Source organism: Mastigoproctus giganteus, chromosome 1, assembly GCF_048544385.1.
Source record: "Mastigoproctus giganteus isolate SK-2022 chromosome 1, ASM4854438v1, whole genome shotgun sequence".
In the NCBI taxonomy this organism is placed as follows: domain Eukaryota; kingdom Metazoa; phylum Arthropoda; class Arachnida; order Uropygi; family Thelyphonidae; genus Mastigoproctus; species Mastigoproctus giganteus.
Window position 1 is genome coordinate 1,759,307 of NC_143575.1, and position 19,539 is coordinate 1,778,845.

The following is a 19,539-nucleotide window of genomic DNA, read 5'->3' on the forward strand; positions in this document are numbered from 1 at the left end:
CATCATCAGTTGGTCCCACCATATAGCATTTAAATACTGTCTCTAGTTGTAAAAGAATATGAAATATAAACCATAATAATAAACTATATTCAATTTTTATTATAATTGTTCTGTATACAATTGTAGCAACAAATGCAGAATAAAGGTTGGTAACCTTTTTTTTTCTTTTTTAATTTTAAATTTATTTTTAAAAATTTTGATAAAAAAATATGTTTGAAATGCTATACAGAGTAGAAGAAATGAATGATAGAGTCTACATAAAAGATACCAAAGATTAATAATCTTTATCGGCATAATGTTTTTTGGAGAGGGTGCTATCAACTTCTAAATGAAATAAAAGATGTTGTAACTTTTAATGTACAAGCTAGAACTGCCATTTTAAATTTCTTTAAAGAAATTCGGATTGAATTATATTTTACTATATTTATGAGTTATTATAGTTCATATTTTTTATTTATTTTAGAGCAGATAAACTCGTTATCCCCTATTTTCTCCTCCTTCTACACTTCCCACAGGGCATTAGCACTAGCAAAGGCACATGATGCAAGAAAGCAAGCTTATATAGCATCAGCCAAAAAAAAAAAAAAAAAAACTCTTATTCCACCAATCCACTCACTCCAAATATTCTACCTTGAATCTATTTAAGCTATCAACTTCTGCAACGACAGATGGAAGTTTGTTCCAGCAATCAAACACCCGCTGGCTAAAGGCAAACTTCCGCACATCTATCCTACAACCGTCTTTCCTCAATTTGAATTTATGCCCTCTCAGGCGATTATTCTGAGCAAGAGGAAGAATCCCATCAGCACTGAGCATGCTCAAACCATTCAAGGCTTTATACACCTCAATCAGACCACCACGCAGGTGCCTAGTCTTCAGGCACTGTAATTTGCAAAACTTAAACCTTTCTTCGTAAAAGCAACCCTTTGTTCCATTCACTAATCTTGTTGCCCTTCTCTGTACACGTTCCAACAGCTCTACATCCTTCTTAAATTGAGGCCCCCAGACCTGTATACAGTACTCAAGGTGTGGTCTGACCATTGCCAAGGGGATAATCACCTCCTTATCACTGCTAGAAAATTTGCTGTACATCATTGACAAGACACCATGAGCTACTCTTGCAGACTGTCTACACTGCTCAGAAAACTTCACATCTGCCTGCACAATTATCCCCAGGTGCTTTTCATTCTCTACCACTGTCAGTGTGGTAGCACAGAGTTGATACGTTACTCTGGAATTACTGCTTCCCATATGTAGTACTTTACATTTGTCAATGTTAAACTTCATTTGCCACCTCTCAGTCCATCTGCTAAACTTTTCTAGATCCTGTTGCAGTAATGTACTGTCATTAGTGTCATTAAAAACCCTGCCAACCTTCGTATCATCTGCAAACTTGGACATCATGCCTGATATATCATCATCAATATCATTTATAAATACAGAAAACAACAATGGACCCAACACTGAACCGAGTGACTCCACTAATAACATTAGTCCATGAAGAGCAGTGTACATTGATTACGACTCTGTCTTCTCCCACTCAACCATCCCTTTATCCATAGCAGCAATTTGCCTCCAATGCCACACTGCTCCAATTTGTGCAGCAGTCTTCCAGGTGCAACAGTATCAAAAGATCCAAATAAATGATATCAAAGTTATTCTTTGCAACCAGTTCCTTTGTGACTACATCATAGTATCCAATCAAATTAGTCAGACAAGACTCCCCCTTAACAAACCCATGCTGTGTCCAAGCTATAACTGAAGTCTTGTCTAGATGATTCTGCGATGCTTCTTTAACCAGTGCCTCCATTAATTTCCCTGGAACAGAATTTAAACTAACAGGTCTGTAATTACCTGTGTATCTCTTTGATCCTGCTTTGTGGATTGGGGTCACAAATGCACATCTCCAGTCCATGGGTACCTCTCATAATTATGGCTAAGGATTTGCTTACTTCCTTTGCCACCTCCTTTAATATAATTGGATAGATTCCATCCACCCCAGGTGCCTTTCTTGTGTTTATCTTCAACAATTTATCCTCCACTTTATTTTCAGTTATTACAAGATTATCTAGCTTACTGCCAGAGTTGAATACACCTCTGGCATTCCCCTCCCTGAATAACTCCTCATGTGTGAATGTCGATGCAAAATATTCATTTTATTTGTTAGCTACCTGAGCAGGATCATCAACAGTTGAACCATCGATATCAAGTGGACCAATCTGATTCATCCCCTTCCTTCTAGAGTTTACATAAGTAAAGAAATCTTTGCTGTTTTTCTTTGCATCCTTTGCCAAAGATTTCTTGTAATCTGTGTTTGCCTGCCTAATCTCCTTTGTAACTTGGTTACAGACCAGCTTATATCTATCATAGGCTTATGTGTCACATGTTAATTTATATGTAACCCATGCATTTTTCTTCTCTGTCACATGTCTAATTTGTTCATCTGACATCCATTTAGGCCTAAATCTTGAACAATATTTCTTTGTTGGTATGAAAAGCCTAGTAGCTTCCAAGATTAATTCTTTGAATGCTTCCCATTTTGAATTTGCGGTAACATCATCAGTTAGTTCCACCGTATAGAATATAATACGGTCTCAGACCACCGCAGTCACCTTTACGAAAGCAAAATCCCTTTACCCTTAATGGTAAATCCCATTTCAGCACACTGTGATCACTGCCACCTAGTGGTTCCTTTATCTGCAGATCCTTGACATGAAGAATCATTACTGATAATCAGATCAAGAGTATAACTCTCTCTCTAGTTGCCCCCGAACATGCTGCTGTAGAAAACAATCATCCAATAAATCCACAAAAGCCTTGCTAGTGTACGAGTGACGGACCCACAAATTCCAGTCAATATCGGAAAATTTTACACTCTACCTGCCCTACTTCCTGTAGGGTATTTTACATTCTATACTTCCTGTAGGGTAATTGATAAAAAAGACATACTACACCTCAATTCAGACCATCCCTATTTTGCACACTTATTTTGTATTATATATGTGTATAATGCACACATTCTTATTTATCTTTATTTATATACTGTGCTGCCACTTTATCATCCACACAGCATCCACCTGCTGCTACGACATATCATATCACTATGTCATATCACTGCTTCATATTCATTCAGCAGTGATATGACATACTCTCAGTTATCTCCAAGAAAGAAAAGCATAATTATTGCTTTTTACAGGGAAGGGCTTTTCTAGTCAACATACAGCAGCAAAAGTTGGTTGTAACCAATCTGTTGCATCAAAGTTACTTGAAAAGAAATGTGTGAGAATGCAAATCCCAAAATAAAATCTGGACCTGGGCTGAAACGGAAAAATTCGCTTTAAAACCTCTTTAATACAGCACAGATACTAGACGTATTACAGCATAGACACTTAAGACCTCTACTACGGCATTGAGTTTTGAAGCGTCATGCCTCTGATTGTCACGAAAGTTCCAGAGACCTAAAATTCATGTAAAAAGGAATACTTTTGCATATTAAAAGCATACTGACCTCATAAGAAGCCTTTATTCACAAAATCCATGAGAGAAAAATGTTTAATCTAGATTAAATAACATGCTGATTAGACAAATCAGCAATAAGAATCTGTAAATTTCTCTGATGAATTCAAGTTTAACCTCCATGATTCGATGGTAAATGCAATATTTGGTGAAGATCTAATGAAACTTGTCACCCTGTATTCAAAATGGAGTTAAGTTTCCATTGGTCCAGATGGTTTGGGATTGCATAATGAGCAAAGAAGTTGCTGGAGAGGTCTTAATCCTGCAGTGAATTGAAAATGGCTGATATTGAATGAGCAAAGGAGTGGGCAGAATGCATCTTGTAAATGCTTCTGTTAATGGTCACTGCACACAAATTTTCTTGTTTATATTCCGGCACGACCACCAGGTCAGACAGTTCAATCAATCAATACAAATGTAAATGATATTTAGCAGTCACGGGTTTGAACTCCGGTCCACTCAAAGAGTGTGTGTGTGTGCTACTGCACTCGCACTCCTGACCGCTCGGCTATTCTTCTACACATCATCAGAGGTCTTTCAAGGAACAGGAAATTGTGTTTTCCCACATGACATGCAATGTACTACCTTACTTGCAACACTGGAAGTAAGGCAAGTATATTAAATAATCTGATTCTGAAAAAACTTACTTGAATAAATAATACAAAGGTCTTTGAGATAACAAAAGAGGAGAAAAAGCAGTATGTACTGGAACTTAAAAACAAGTTTGAGCTTCTACAGATGACTCAGGACCAAGATATCGACGAGGAATATTAAAACTTTTTGAAACTGATAAAGCCCAAGAAACCTATAGGTTCAAAAGAAATACAAAGAAGAAAAAATTAGTCAAGAAACACTTATGATAAACCTAAGACAACAAATGAAGAGCAAGAAAAACACTGACAAGGAGAATATTGAGTATACTGAGTTATGCAAAGCCATTGGAAAGAGATACAGAGAGGACATAAGAAAATTTAACACAAGAAAAGTAGAACAAGCATTAAAGGAAAACAAAGGATTTAAATCAGCAGCCATGAGCAGTAATACAGAAAGACAAATGATACTGAAACTGAAGAATAGCGATGGTACTTATAAATAGCAGAGAAGGCATAATTCAAATATCATAGGACTACTATAGAGAATTATACAAGGAGTGAGAGAATGATGCCAGCAGTGGGGAAGTGGATCACAAATTAGTAATACATACAACATACCTTATATTCTTCCTGATGAGGTAGAATATGCGTTGAAGAGAATAAAGAATCAGAAAGCACCGGGGGAAGATGAAGTTAGTGTAGAGTTTTAAAATTGGGAGAAAGAGACATGACAAAAACTGGCAAGACTATTAACAAAATGCTCTTCACCAAGTCACAAAGGAGATTAGGCAGGCAAAAGCAGATTATGAGACATTCCTTACAAAACGATACAAAGAAAAACAACAAAGAGTTCCTTACCTTTGTAAACTCTAGAAGGAAAGGGATGAATCAGATTGGTCCACTGGATATTGATGGTTCAACTGTTGATGATCCTGCTCACATGACTAACAAACTAAATGAGTATTTTGCATCTACATTCCCCCATGAGGAGTTATTCAGGAAGGGGAATGCCAGAGGTGAGTTAAACTCTGGCAGTGAGCTGGATGAGTTTGTAATAACTGAGAGGAAAGTGGAGAAGAAATTGTGGAAGATAAACATAAAAAAAGGCACCCTGGGTGGATGGGATCTATCCAATTATATTAAAGGAGGCAGCAAAGGAAGTAAGCAAACCCTTAACCATAATTATGAGAACTTCTTTGGACTCAGGGGAGGTACCCATGGATTGGGGATGTGCAAATGTGACTTCAATTCACAAAGGAGGATCAAAGGGCAACACAAGTAATTATAGACCTGTTAGTTTAACTTCAGTTCCAGGAAAATTAATGGAGGCATTGGTTAAAGAAGCACTGCAGGATCATCTAGACAAGACTTCAGTTATAGCTCGGACACTGCATAGTTTTGTTAAGGGAAAGTCTTGCCTGACCAATTTGATTGAATACTATGATATGGTCACAAAGGAACAGGATGCAGGGAATAACTTTGATATCGTATATTTGGATCTTAGAAAGGCTTTTGATTATGTTGCACATGGAAGGCTGCTGCACAAATTGGAGCAGTGTGGCACTGGAGGCAAACTGCTACTATGGATAAAGGGATGGTTGGGTGGGAGAAGACAGAGTGGTAATCAATGGAAACTGCTCATCATGGACTAATGTTATTAGTGGAGTCCCTCAGGGTTCAATATTGAGTCCATTGTTGTTTTCTGTATTTATAAATTATATTGATGATTGTATATCAAGCTTAATGTCCAAGTTTGCAGACGATACAATTGTTGGCAGGGTTGTTAAGGACACTAATGACAGTACGTTGCAGCAACAGGATCTGGAAAGGTTGAGCAGATGGGCTGAGAGGTGGCAAATGAAGTTTAACATTGACAAATGTAAAGTATTACATATGGGAAGCAGCAACCCTACAGTGTTACTACACTGACAGTGGTAGAGAACGAAAAGGACCTGGGGGTAATTGTGCAGGCAGATATGAAGTTTTCTGAGCAGTGCAGACGGTCTGCAAGAGTAGCTCATAGTGACTTCTCAATGATATACAGGAAATTTTCTAGTAGGGATAAGGAGGTGATTATCCCCTTGTATAAGGCAATGGTCAGACCACACCTTGAGTACTCTATACAGGTCTGGAGGCCTCATTTTAAGAAGAATGTAGAGCTACTGGATCGAGTACAGAGAAGGGCAACAAGATTAGTGAATGGAAGAAAGGCTTAAATTTTGCAAATTACAGTGTTTGGAGACTAGACACCTGCGAGGTGATCTGATTGAAGTGTATAAAGCCTTGACTGGTTTGAGCATGCTCAATGCTGATGATATCTCTCCTCTTGCTCAGAATAATCATTTGAGAGGGCATAAATTCAAATTGAGGAAAGACAGATGTAGGATAATTGTGAGGAAGTTTGCCTTTAGCCAGCGGATGGTTGGCTGGTGGAACAGACTTCCATCCTTTATTGTGGAAGTTGATAGCCTAAATAAATTTAAGGCTGAGCTGGACAGGTACTTGGAATGAACAGAGGGATGAAATGGGAGTGTTTTTTTTTTTTCTTGGCTGATGCTGCATAAGCTTGCTTTCTTGCATCATATGCCTCTACTAATGCTAATGCTAATGCATTAGAAAAGATGTTATGCCTAAGGAGTGGAATAATGCAATCATAGTTTTGCTGCATAAGAAAGGAGATAAATCAGAGATTGGAAATTATAGACCAATTAGCTTGTTAACCCACATCTACAAGTTGTTCGCAAGGGTCATTACTAACAGATTAGAAAGAATACTTGATGAGAATCAAACAAAAGATCAAGCTGGCTTTAGGACAGGATTCTCAACTATGTAATATCACAGCTAATGGAGAAAGAAAATGAATATAAAACACCATTATGCCTGGCATTTGTGGATTATGAAAAGGCATTTGACTCCATACAGCATAAGGCAATGTTTCGGGCACTGGAAAGACAAGGCATAGATACCCAATATATTATGATTTTGAAGAAAATATATGAGAACGCTACCTCCTTTATTAGACTAGACTAACAGAGTAGCAAATTTAAAATTGGGAAAGGAGTTCGACAAGGAGACACAATACCTCCAAAGTTGTTTACTGCTGCCCTTGAGTAAACTCTTAGACGATTAGACTGGTCGCAGAAAGGAGTTAATGTGAATGGAGAGTACCGAAACCATTTTCAATTTGCAGATGGCATTGTGGTCATAAGCCACAATCCCAAAGAATTAGAGGAAAATCTTTATCAGTCATGCAGAGTTAGTAAGGATTTTGGACTAAAGATGAATACAGGTAAAACAAAAGTAAAGATTAACAAGTATGCCACAGAAAGGGATATAATGATTGAAGGAGCAGTAATTGAAAAGGTGGAGTCATATAATTATCTGGGACAAGTCATTAGCTGTAATAATGATAAATGGCTGGAAGTCAAAAGAAGAAAAATTTTGGATGGATAGCATTCAGGAAATATAGTCACATACTGAGGAACAATATCCCAATTTGTCTGAAATGTAAAATAACGAACCAATGTATACTCCCCAACATGACTTATGGAAGTGAAACTTGGGCACTGACCAAAAGAATGGAAGAGAAGCTGAGAACTACACAGCAAAGAATGGAACAAATTATATTGGAAGTCAGGCTGTTAGATAAGAAGAGAAACACATGGATTAGGCAGCAAACTCAAGTAAAGGACATTCTTATCAAAACTAAAGAACTAAAATGGTCTTGGGCAGGACACGTAGCTCAAAGACATGATGACAGATGGACTAAGAAAGTAACAGATTGGTACCCAAGAGGAGCTAGAAGAAAACCTGGAAGACAACAACGGAGATGGACAGATGAAATTCATGAGTTTGTGGGTAGTAAATGGATGTCCAATGCACAAAACAGAAGGAACTGCAAAGCCGCTGGAGAGGACTTCAACCTGCAGTGGATTGACAATAGCTGATGATGATTACATAATCATTTAATACAATTTTTAGTATGCTCACTGGTCTATCGTTTTTTTTTTTTTTTTATCTTTATGTAAAAAACTTCAGACAAGACTCTAATATCCAAACCTTATCATTACCAGCAAATAGTCCCGATCTGAAATTGATTTAAAACTGCTGTAGTGTTATGGGACACAAATTTGTTATTAAAAATGCATCAAGCAAGATACACTTGAAAAATTGAGAAACAATAAACATTCTCTCATCCAGTTAAAAGAAAGCATAAATCTGGTACCATGAATTAAATAGCAAATACAGTGAAACTTCTCCTAATGGACACCTCTCTTTAACAGACATCTCTCTACAACGGACATTTTCAAATTCCCCAACTCTCCTCTATTGGTTTTAACGTTTTTTCAGCGTCTGTCTAGCGGACATTCTCTGTAACGGATGCGGACAGGCAATCTGCACTGTTTCGTTTAGATTAGCACTCAATTTGATCTCCCCATAACGGACAGCGGGCGAGCTCACGGCCCTTTTTCTAGGAACGTTTCTTCCATGTATTGCCTCAATCGTGTGTTTATTTTCTATTTCCGATTCTCTGAATTTTATCAAGGTTTACATCGCGGTTCTAAACCCTTTTTCAAGAATTTTAAGGCACGTGTAAAACTTCTGATTAATTCGGTGTGTGCAAGGAGGAAGATTTTGTCGGCCTTTCGTCTTTTAAGTTTCAGTTTTCAGTTTTGTGTCGTGTGAAGTGCACAATGTCTTCTCGTAAACATTTAACTTTAAAAGATAAAGTAAAACTCATTAATGCGTATGATCGGCAAAAAACTAGTGTTCGCAATCTCACTGCAAAATTCAAAATTGGGAAGACGCAAGTAAGCGACATCCTAAAGAAAAAAATTGAACTGCTCGAACAATTTTGGCAACACGTAAATGATCAGGTTCAAAAATCATTCCCGAAAACTGTTGGACTTCAAATTGACAATGTTATGTATGAGTGGTTTTGTCACGCACGTGCTAAAAAAATTCCCATTAATGGGCCTTTTATTAGGGAAAAGGCTTTGGAAGTTGCGAAATCTATGGGAGTAAATGAGTTCAAAGCTTCTGTGGGATGACTAGACAAGTTCAAAACTCAGCATAAAATTTCTTGGAAAACTGTAAGTGGTGAAGGTGGATCTGTTGATACTGGGGTTGTAACAGAGTGGACCGTCAAATTGGAAGATTTTTGTCGTGATGTTGAAGCTAAGGATATTTACAACTGTGACGAAACATGGTTGTTTTTTTAAAGCTCTTCCTGAAAAAACAACGAGTCTAAAAAACGAAAAGTGCCAGGGCGGAAAAATTTCTAAGGAACACTTGACTGTACTATTGTGTACAAATATGCTGGGATACAACTTCTTGTTATAGGAAAACCACAAAATCCTCATTGTTTCAAGGGCATAAAGTTGAATCTTTTGAATGTTGACTGGAAGTCTAATAAAAAAGCGTGGATGACACGAGATATCATGAACGAATGGATAAGTCACTTTAACCAAAACATGATTCGTCAAAACAGAAAAATTATTCTTTTCATGGATAATGCTGCATCTCACCCGCACACTGAATTGTATCATTCAAATTGTTTTTCTGCCACCAAACACATCTGCAGACTGTCAGCCCTTGGATCAAGGGATAATAAAAAAAATTTAAACTTCACTACAGAAAACATGTTTTAAGACATCTCATTGCAAACATGAACGATGTAACATGTGCGAGTGACCTTGCAAAGAAATTCAGCATCCTAGATGTGATTCAATGTAAACGCAATTAGAAAACAAACTGTCGTGAACCGTTTTGTAAAGTCTGGCTTCTCAAATGCAAAAATTGAAGTTGTGAACAGCAATGTGGAGCACCAAGAGGAACAAGAACTTCAACATCTATTGATAATGTACGATACTTCCGCTACAAGTGACCCTGGCTACAAAGATATAGACTCGAACCTCACTACAAGATGGTGCTCTAGATATCAACGACGTTATCATCGATATTTTTCAAGAAGTTCCTCACGAGGATGAAGAAATGGAAGGAGGTCAATCTGTCGAAGAACATAATAATGACGAACCACCGATGAAAATAGAAGCAGCGCTCATACAAATCAATCATTTAAAAATGTTTTTCGCCAGTGAAGAAGATACTGAAGGACTTTCAATGGTTTCTTCACTCCAAACAAATGTTGAAAACAAAATTATCAGCCAAAAGAAGGTGCAGAAGAAAATAAGTGATTACTGTATGTATTTTTCTTAAGATAAAGTCATAATATGCATAGCACAATTGTATGTATATTATTTACAAAAACATTGTTCAAAATCTGTATATATTTTAATTTAATTTTACATTAAACGTTTAACGATTTTACTTTCTTTCTTTTTTTTTTTCTCCCTCAGACTTCTTGTTAGCAGACACTTCTCTCTAACGGACACATTCTCGTTCCCCATAGCTGTCCGTTAAAGGGAAGTTTCACTGTATATATCAAGAATCTGATACACTGCATGCCAGGTAGGTGCAAGTTGGTAATTAAAGTTTGTGGTAGGACAAAATACTAATATTCATTAAAGAACACTTAATGGTATCATAGCTATATTTGTTTGCTGCTGGCAAAATTTTTTTTCATCTTATTATGTAATATTCATCTCAAATATTGGTCACAATGAAAAGGCATCATACAGCGTGCTATGTATTTCTGGGATTATTTGTAAATAAATGTCTAGTTTATTTCTTTAATTTATTTTCTTATCAATAAAATGCATCATCATTATACAGGGTGTCTCAAAAATACAAGGCATAACTTCAGGAATGAATTCCTCATATGTAGACAATAAAAATATTTTATATCAACATAGTTCCAGAAATGCTTGGTTTCTGAGTTTTGAAGGTCTGTCTATGATATTTAACTGTTCACATCATCCTATAGTATTTGTTCAAAATGTCCACCTTCTGCCTGAATACAGGCCTCACATCGATGTCTCGTGGACTCACGAAGATGATGCCAAATTCCTGGCATGTTTCGTATTGTCTCACAACATTTCACAATTCGATTGCGGAGAGTTTCCACATCAGCTACTGGAGTTAAATACACCAATGACTTTAAATGGCCCCCACAAGAAGAAATCTAGTGGGTTTAAATCAGTGAGCGTGGAAGCCAGGCAGTTGGTCCACCTCTACCTATCCACCGACTAGGAAACCTTCGATTCATATAATTGCGGGCTAGGTAGCTGAAATGTGCAGGAGCATCATCATGCATAAACTGTGCTTATTAACGAATTATCTGTGGCATGTCATTTAATAAATCAGGCATGTTGTTTTCCAGAAAGTTTCTGTACGCCTGCCCTGTGGGTTTGTTTGGAAGTACATGGAGCCCAAATAACTTATCACCAAAAACACCGGCCCAGATGTTGAGGCTGAACTGCTGTTAATGTGATGGAAGAATTGCATGTGGGTTTTCCTCAGCCCATACATGCTGAACTGTGCTTCATCTGTGAATATCACTAAGGCAGAAAAGTGAAGATTTGTAACACACTGCTGCAAGCGGCACTGGCAAAACATTACTCGTGCAGGGTAATCTGCTGGTAACAAGGCCTGTACCTGTTGCAGATGGTAAGGATACAGTTGGTGTTCTCGCAACACTCCCCAAATAGTCGAACGTTGAACAGCCAGTTGCATTGCTATTCTGTGTGTGCTGATTCCAGGAGTGGCATGCACAACATCCAAAATCTCCTCTACTTCAGGAGTCGTAGATCTTGATTGGCCTCTGTCAGTAGCACGAGGTGTAAAGGTCCCATGTTCACAAAGGCGGCGATGGATACCTTCTAATGTTTTCCTGTCTGGACATCTTCGTTCTGGGAACCTTTCGTGGTACAAACGAAGAGCCTCTAGAGCACTGCCATCCGCCAAACTGTACATAAAGTGCACATCTGCTTGCTCCTGATTTGAGTACATGGTCGGAATGAAAAACCACCAGATGCTATTAACCACATTCTGGTTAATAACTTGGGAACCATGCATTTCCGGAACTATGTTGATATAAAATATTTTTATTGTCTACATATGAGGAACTCATTCCTGAAGTTATGCCATGTATTTTTGAGATACCCTGTATATCAATATATAAAAATATGAGAATACTGAGGCAATTATTTCAATTGTAATACTTGTTTTGGGAGAAAATTTACAGATATAATTTATAAGGCCACCTCTGTATATACAACAAAAATAAAAATAATAGATTTTTTATTTAGAAAAATAGATTTTTTTCCCCCCATAAGCAGTCATATCTGTTACATTTCACTTGAAAAAATTGATTTGTTATTCCTAGTCAGTAATGCTTAGGTACTGCAAAAATAATAATTTAATTACTGCACTATGAAAATAAATTTATTGTTTGTTTGCTTGTTATTTGGTTTTTAGGAGCATTAGCAACTAAGGCCATATTGCTCCAGGGATATGCGGTGGTCGTTCCCTGACCTTTCCGCATCTTCCATATTTGGAGGTCAGAGGCTCGAACTCCGATCTAATCAAGAAGCGTGTGCTACGCACTGCTCCTCCTGCCCATCTGGCTACGGAGGTGCCTAAATTTAATGTAACAACCAAAAAAAAGTTTCAATGACAGATATTCAGACATAACTAATTTATAAACTTTAAGATTAAAGTGTGAAAAATACCTGATAAATCACTTATCTATAAAATAAAATAAAAATCCTTCACAAATATGATCTTTTATTCATGTAGCATGTTAGTAAGAATAGCAGTGTCAGTAATATAAATAGTAGGGGAGGAAATGGCAATTACATCTAGAGAGAGCTATTTTACAGGAATTAGAAAAGGTAAAATTAACAATAATGGTAAAAATCTACTAGAATTTTGTGCAAATCATGCACTTTTAATTAGAATAAGAATTTCAGCATAGAGAGCTGCAGTTTATATATATATATAGAGAGAGAGAGAGAGTATAACAGAAATATGAAAAGTAATTGACTATATCATTACAAAAAACAATCTTCAACAACTAGTTAAAGAAACAAAGGAATAGAGGATTTGAGATTGGAACAGCCATCATCTTGTTTGAGTAGATTAAATCAGAATTTGAGCATCCAGTAAAGTATTGGGAGATGCATTCCTGATTCATGCCTCAGGGAGAAACTGTCACGTGCAGACTGATATCATTCAAAAAGGATGTAGTTGTAATGGAGGTATTTTACTATAAGGGAAATGGGTAACACTTTCTGAAATAAAGATTGTTAAATAAAAACAGAAACTTTCTGCCTGGAGCAAAACTGATGACGTAACCAACAGGTTGTCAGTTTTTAAAGGATCTAAAGAGTGACTTAGAGAGAGTCTCCTCGTTTACAAACATCCAATTTATGAACAAAACTGTTTGACATTGGACATTCAGTTTAAAAATTCATATCTTAACCTTGGGAACTTTTTCACTTAATAAACCATCACTTTTTGGCTTTTATGTATTATATTTAACATACAAATATACTATACATACAATTAAAATAAAACACACCACTTAAGGTATATTTTGGCAAAATATACTATTAATTACACACGTTGAATATACATGTGTGATTACTGTTTAGAATAGTTTAATTCATTTATTATCCAATGAAATTGCTATTCTTTCCAGTCATTTTATGTTTCCAGTGATAAATACTGTTGCTGATAAATGTTGTTTTATTGCAGCTGTATAAAGTGTGAGGAGTTTCTGTTAGGTTAGTCACACTAATTTCAATTTTACTTTTAGAAGAGAGATGGGATTAACCGATTGTAAGCATGAGCTAGAAAAGTGTACATTCCTGCAATTATTTATTTCTATTTAACTGGTGGTGGTAGCAACGCACATGACAGTAATCTCTCAAAAACAATGCTCTGCATTAACCATTAATCAATGATGAAAAATCTGAAATTTTCTTAAATATAGTTAATAGGCTGACTTTTTTTTATAGCACTATCTTTGCAACTATTTGACTCTTGCTTGAAGAGTGGCATGGTGCTGGACAAGGGGCAGCACTGTTTGTTTGTAGTTCGTTTGATTTTCTTTTCCCACTAGTTTAATAAATATCTAGTCTTACCCTAGTTATTCTTGAAAGATTTGTTTTTACAAAGATGAGAACATGAAACTTGACATTTTCTCAAGATGGCTGCTACTCTATAGTAGTAGTAGTATGTGATGCATGAAAGCAAGTGTATGAGCTTATGCAGCATCAGCCAAAAAAAAAAAAAAACAACAAATTATCACACACCATTCCCTCTAAATGCCTGTCCAGTTCCTCCTTAAATTTATTTAACCTATCAACTTCCACGACAGATGGAAGTTTGTTCCAGCAATTAACCACCCGCTGGCTAAAGACAAATTTCTGCACATCTATTCTACATCTGTCTTTTCTTAATTTGAATTTATGCCCCCTTAGGTTCGTAATCTGAACAAGTGGAAGGATCCCATCAGAATTCAGCCTCAACCCATTCAAGGCCTTATACACCTCAATCAGATCACCGCGCAGGTTCCTAGTCTCCAGCCACTGCAATTTGCAGAACTTAAGCCTCTCTTGGTAAGAGGATCCCTTCATTCCCCTCATCAATCTTGTTGCCCTTTTCTGTACATGCTCAAGCAAATCCTAAAATGAGGCCTCCAGACCTGTATGCAGTACTCAAGGTGTGGCCTGACCATTGCCATTCAGTTTGTTTGCTATCTGAGCAGGAAGCAACATGTAATTTCAAATTTTATATACTGTGAACTATGCCAAATTTGAAATAATTTTGAAAAAACATGAAAATGGAAATTATTAATAGTACTGAAAAGATATGTTTTTGTTTTAGTTTTCTAATAATATAGAAATATATGTGCATACACATGTACAAAATTTAACGCAATCTAACAATCTTTTAAAGTGGAAAATGGAAGAGACTAAGAGCTGATATTTCTATTTTATGTGTAAAACTCTTTTAATAATTTTCAGCAGAATTAATTTTTAAGCATTTTTGAAAATAAAGGTTTAAAATAGCCAAGAGTTCTAAAAGTTTAAACTTTCTTAAAACTGCAAGTTTTAAAAATTAATTAAAATTTAAAATTTTAAAACTGCATGTTTTAAAAATATTAATTTTTATTAAAATTTAAAAAGTTAACATAATAAGTATTACAATCCATTAAGAAAAAATGAAAATATCGAAACTGTTCAATACAATTTAAAAAAAAAAAAAAAAAAAAGTTTTCCAGGAAAACCACTAATTGAGGGGACAGGGTTAGGGAAGTTGCAAAAGATTCAGGTCAAAGTACTTGTGTGCAACCTTGAAATTACCATATTCAAGGGAAAGGTAATTAAATTTGCACTCAAATCATTGCTGATTCAAGCCATAGGGAAAAACTGGCTTAAGTAGTTATAAGTGATATATTAAAATAGTAAATAATAATTGAATCCAAGATGTAACTGATAAACACAAAATAAATGAATTTGGGATTTTGGTCAGTAATTGCTGTGAAGGGTTAACTGAGAGATGATTCCATCAAGAGAAAAGGGATAAAAAATTCTGTTATGGTGAACAGAAAGCAAAGTGGGGGCGTGGGGAAACTTGGTACTGAAAAAGCACAGTATTCTTTCAACCATCTTTATTGTTTAAAGAACAAAGTAACAAACTACAGAATAGTCAGGCTCATTCAATAGTAGGGAAAATCATGGAGGTGATGATTCACAATGCAATACTGGATCATCTACACAGAAATGATTTTCTAGAGAGAATACAGCACAGTTTTGCAAGTGAAAAATCTTGTTTAATTAACCTAATAAACTATTGTGACAATGTCTTTAACAAGCTGGATGCAGGAAACAACTTTGACACTGTATTTGGACTTTTTTTTTTTTTTTTTTCCACAGAGCACTCAGTTCTCAGCAAGAGATTGTTTTATAAATATAAGTTGGAGCATATTGGGATCATGGGAACCATCCTTAGATGGAGTATGGGATAGCTACACAACAGGAAGCAAAGGGTTACAATTAATATTCACCCATCAGAATGGACTAGGGTTTAGAAGTGTAGGTACCTCAGGGATCAGCACTTGAAAAGAAATGAAAATCAGTTTCTTAAATAGCACTGATGAAGATGCACAAGGTATGGCATCAAAATTTGCAGATAATGTGAAGACTAGGAGAGTGATTAATGATCAGCATCAACCAGCACTTCTTCAGGATAACTTAGGCTTTGGAAATGGTCAAATGGGAAACTATATTTTACTTGGAAAATATGACTCTGAAATAACTTACATAATGGAAGGGGTTGAACTGAAAACAGTAGAGGAATGTCACTGGGGTTGCTAGCAGGCATGAAGTTTTCACAACTGTTTGTAGAGATGGGTAAATCATAATTCTACTATATAAGGCAACTGTGCAACTGGAATACAATGTCCAAGTGTGGAACCACACTTAAAAAGAACTAAGGAACCATACTGAGGCTTTTGAAAATGTTCAAGAACAAACAATGCATCTGGTGAAATTGGCAAAATGGTAAGCATACAGGGAAAAACTTGAATATGTCAGCTATATAACTTTGTTACTAGATAATATACAGGAGATCTAACTGAGGTTTATAAAGCTCTGAGAGAATGGTAAAATGAATAAAAAGAAAATTTTCATATTAAATGATGCTAAGAATTAGGTTGCATACATTTAAACTAAGGGAGAGAATTATAGACTGGGCTGTATGAAGTTTTCCTTAGGCTAGTAAGATACTACACTGGGATAAGATGCAACCCATGGACAGTTGAGGCTGCAAGTCTGGAAAAATTCAAAGATCTGCTGAATGTACTTATGTGAAAACATGTCAAGAAGGGTGTGTGTGTGTGTGTGTGTGTGTGTGTGTTTTATAGTGCAACAAAAGCCTCTGGCTTCTTTGCACTGTACAGTCAATATTAATACTAATAAGTTTAGTCCTGTTAAATACAGAAAACAAATTTAGATAGACTAGCTGCAGTCACTGTGATATTTCAGTTTGGATTGGGTTGTTTAGAATATACACAAAGGCAAATAAGAACACAAGGCATCAATATATTCCTGTCCTGTGCCACAAGTGGGTGTCTAATGTATCTGCATATGTGCTTATCTTATGGGCACAATACATTATAACTTTAATTTAATTTTAGTTAAAAAAAATTGGTGATATAGATGATATTAAATAGAGCATAATAAATACTCTAGTTAAAGTGATTATGTAATGAACAATTACAAAAAAAAATTTAAATAAAACCTTAAGGCTAAATGGAATGGGGCCAGACACAGGATTAACTGCACAACAATTATTTAAATAATTTATTTTGAATTAAATGTTTCAAGTATAAAAGTATAAACAAATAACTTTCATTTTAGGTCCTTTTAACTGATTTTGTTAAATAAAAGACTTACACTGTCTTCCTGTTTTTCCCACTCTCTAAACTGAGCAGCTTCTTTATCCCTCTGCATACGAGTCTGCAAAAAGAAAATTCCACAATGAATTTTTAAGTTTGCTTAATTATAGAGGAATGCTTATAAGTTGATCTTTATTTCAGATTAAGCATTAAACACAATATCATTGGGTAGTGTTTAATACATAACAAATGATCAAAACTGCCTTTATTACTACTACAGTAACCTGAATATTAAAAAAAATATTTCAGATCCATTCTAATGAAAGATTCATAACTGTGATGAGAGCCAAGGTATGGGAGTACAAAAGAACTAGGGATGCCAAATGAAAGTAAAATGGGCTGTTGGAAAAGTTAAAAACACAATTAAACTGAATACCTTAATAGCAGAAATGAGGATAATCAGTGGATGTTATATACATTGTCAACAAATTATGATTCTATCAAATTTACTTCCTCTTAGCTGAAATAAAACAAACATTATCATCCCAACCTTTTAAACAGACAATTTAAGCAGTTAGAAAAGTTAAACTTAAGCCAGGTTCTAAGTAGTCAAAATTATTAATTTTAACTCTAGACAGGGTATTTATAAATTAATACAAATTTAACTGTTCTTTGAGCTTTCCTTGTTGCACTTATGTTCTCGAAGTAAATATGACTTGCAAAAGAAAAATTAGTTCTTTAATAATGGTGTTCAACAATTTTACAGAACATGTTTAAGAGTTCTGTAAGATACATAAAAGAGACATTAGACACACATAAAAGAAACTTCCAATTTCTAATTCTAAATTCTCACATGAATGGTGAGATCAGCAAAAGGACAACTGTACAAAGAAAGACTCCAATTTACAAGGAAAGACTCCAAAGAGCTTGGCAACCAGGCACCTCAGATGTGACGTGACCTGACTGAGGTTTATAAGGCTCTGTGAGGAATTAGTAAAGTGAATGAAGGTGAAATTTTCACTATTATAAAGAATTCCAGAACTATGGGCCATAAATTCAAATTACAGGATTGAAGTTTAGATTAGACTGTAGGAAGTTTTCTTTTAGCCAACAAGTCATTGATCACTGGAACAAGTGGCTCTTGCAGGTAGTTTGAGGATGACAGTTCAAAAAATTCAAGGTCAACTGGATAGTTTACTTGTGTGAGGAGGGAAGCATATACAAGTAATCCTTGTATAACACGGTAGTTTGGTTCCTACAAAATCTTGTGTAATGTAAAACCGTGTTATACGGGACTAAGAACCAGTACAAAAAGGGGGTTACATTCTAAAAGCTAACAAAAATACACCATTTTTTTTTATAACTATCGGAAACTTAATTTTTATAATAGTAGTAATTAAACAAACGGCTTACCTTACAAACTTTGATATATATATGTCAGATGTACATTAATTTTATTCCTCTTCCTCGCGGCTAAGCACAATCAAATGAGAATGTTTTATTTGTTACAGAATATCTTTACCTTCTGAACTTTCTTCTACAACATCTAGATTTCCTGTACCTTCTGCTCTCTTTAAATAATCAGTAATCTGGATTTGTTTGCTTTTGCTTGATAGAACTTTGTAAATTTCTTGGTATGGAGCTAAACATTTTTGAAGCTCCCTTTTGAACTTTGTGCTCCTTTCAGTCAAAGGATCTTCATTCAAAAAATAAGATTCTATATTTCTTGGCTAAGTTTATGCTTTCCTGTATGCTTTTTGTTTGTGTAAAATTTGGAACTTCAGAATTTTCAACTGCACTATCATCCTCTTAATTGATCTGGTTTACCTCCAATGCCATTTCCACCAAATCCACTTTGCCAGCCTCCTTTTCTACCAATAATTTGTGAACATTCTCAGTAGTCATAACATCAAAACCTTCCCCTCCTACTAGCTCAGCAAGTTCCTACTATCACACCGATTCCATTTTCTGCAGGTTCCACCATATTTTCTGAACGTACTGACTCTGACCATTTTTCCAACACACATTTAATGTTGACGGTTTTACTTCCTTTGAGTGATAAAGCTATGATTCCGATACAGTCCACAATTGAAAAATGTTTCCATGCCTTCATCACCTCAA

The 19,539-nt window shown here is 35.7% G+C and overlaps 1 protein-coding gene across 3 annotated transcripts in view; it reads right to left on the reverse strand.

Annotated features, from left to right (window-relative positions):
* The window catches only part of cactin (cactin, spliceosome C complex subunit), a 213,488-nt gene that overhangs the window by 111,770 nt on the left and 82,179 nt on the right, over positions 1-19,539 (reverse strand). For all 3 annotated transcript variants that reach the window (XM_090378432.1, XM_090378436.1, XM_090378428.1), the window contains one exon: positions 17,477-17,539. In XM_090378432.1, coding sequence (XP_090234558.1) covers positions 17,477-17,539 — 63 coding nt within the window. The remainder of the gene's footprint in view (positions 1-17,476; positions 17,540-19,539) is intronic.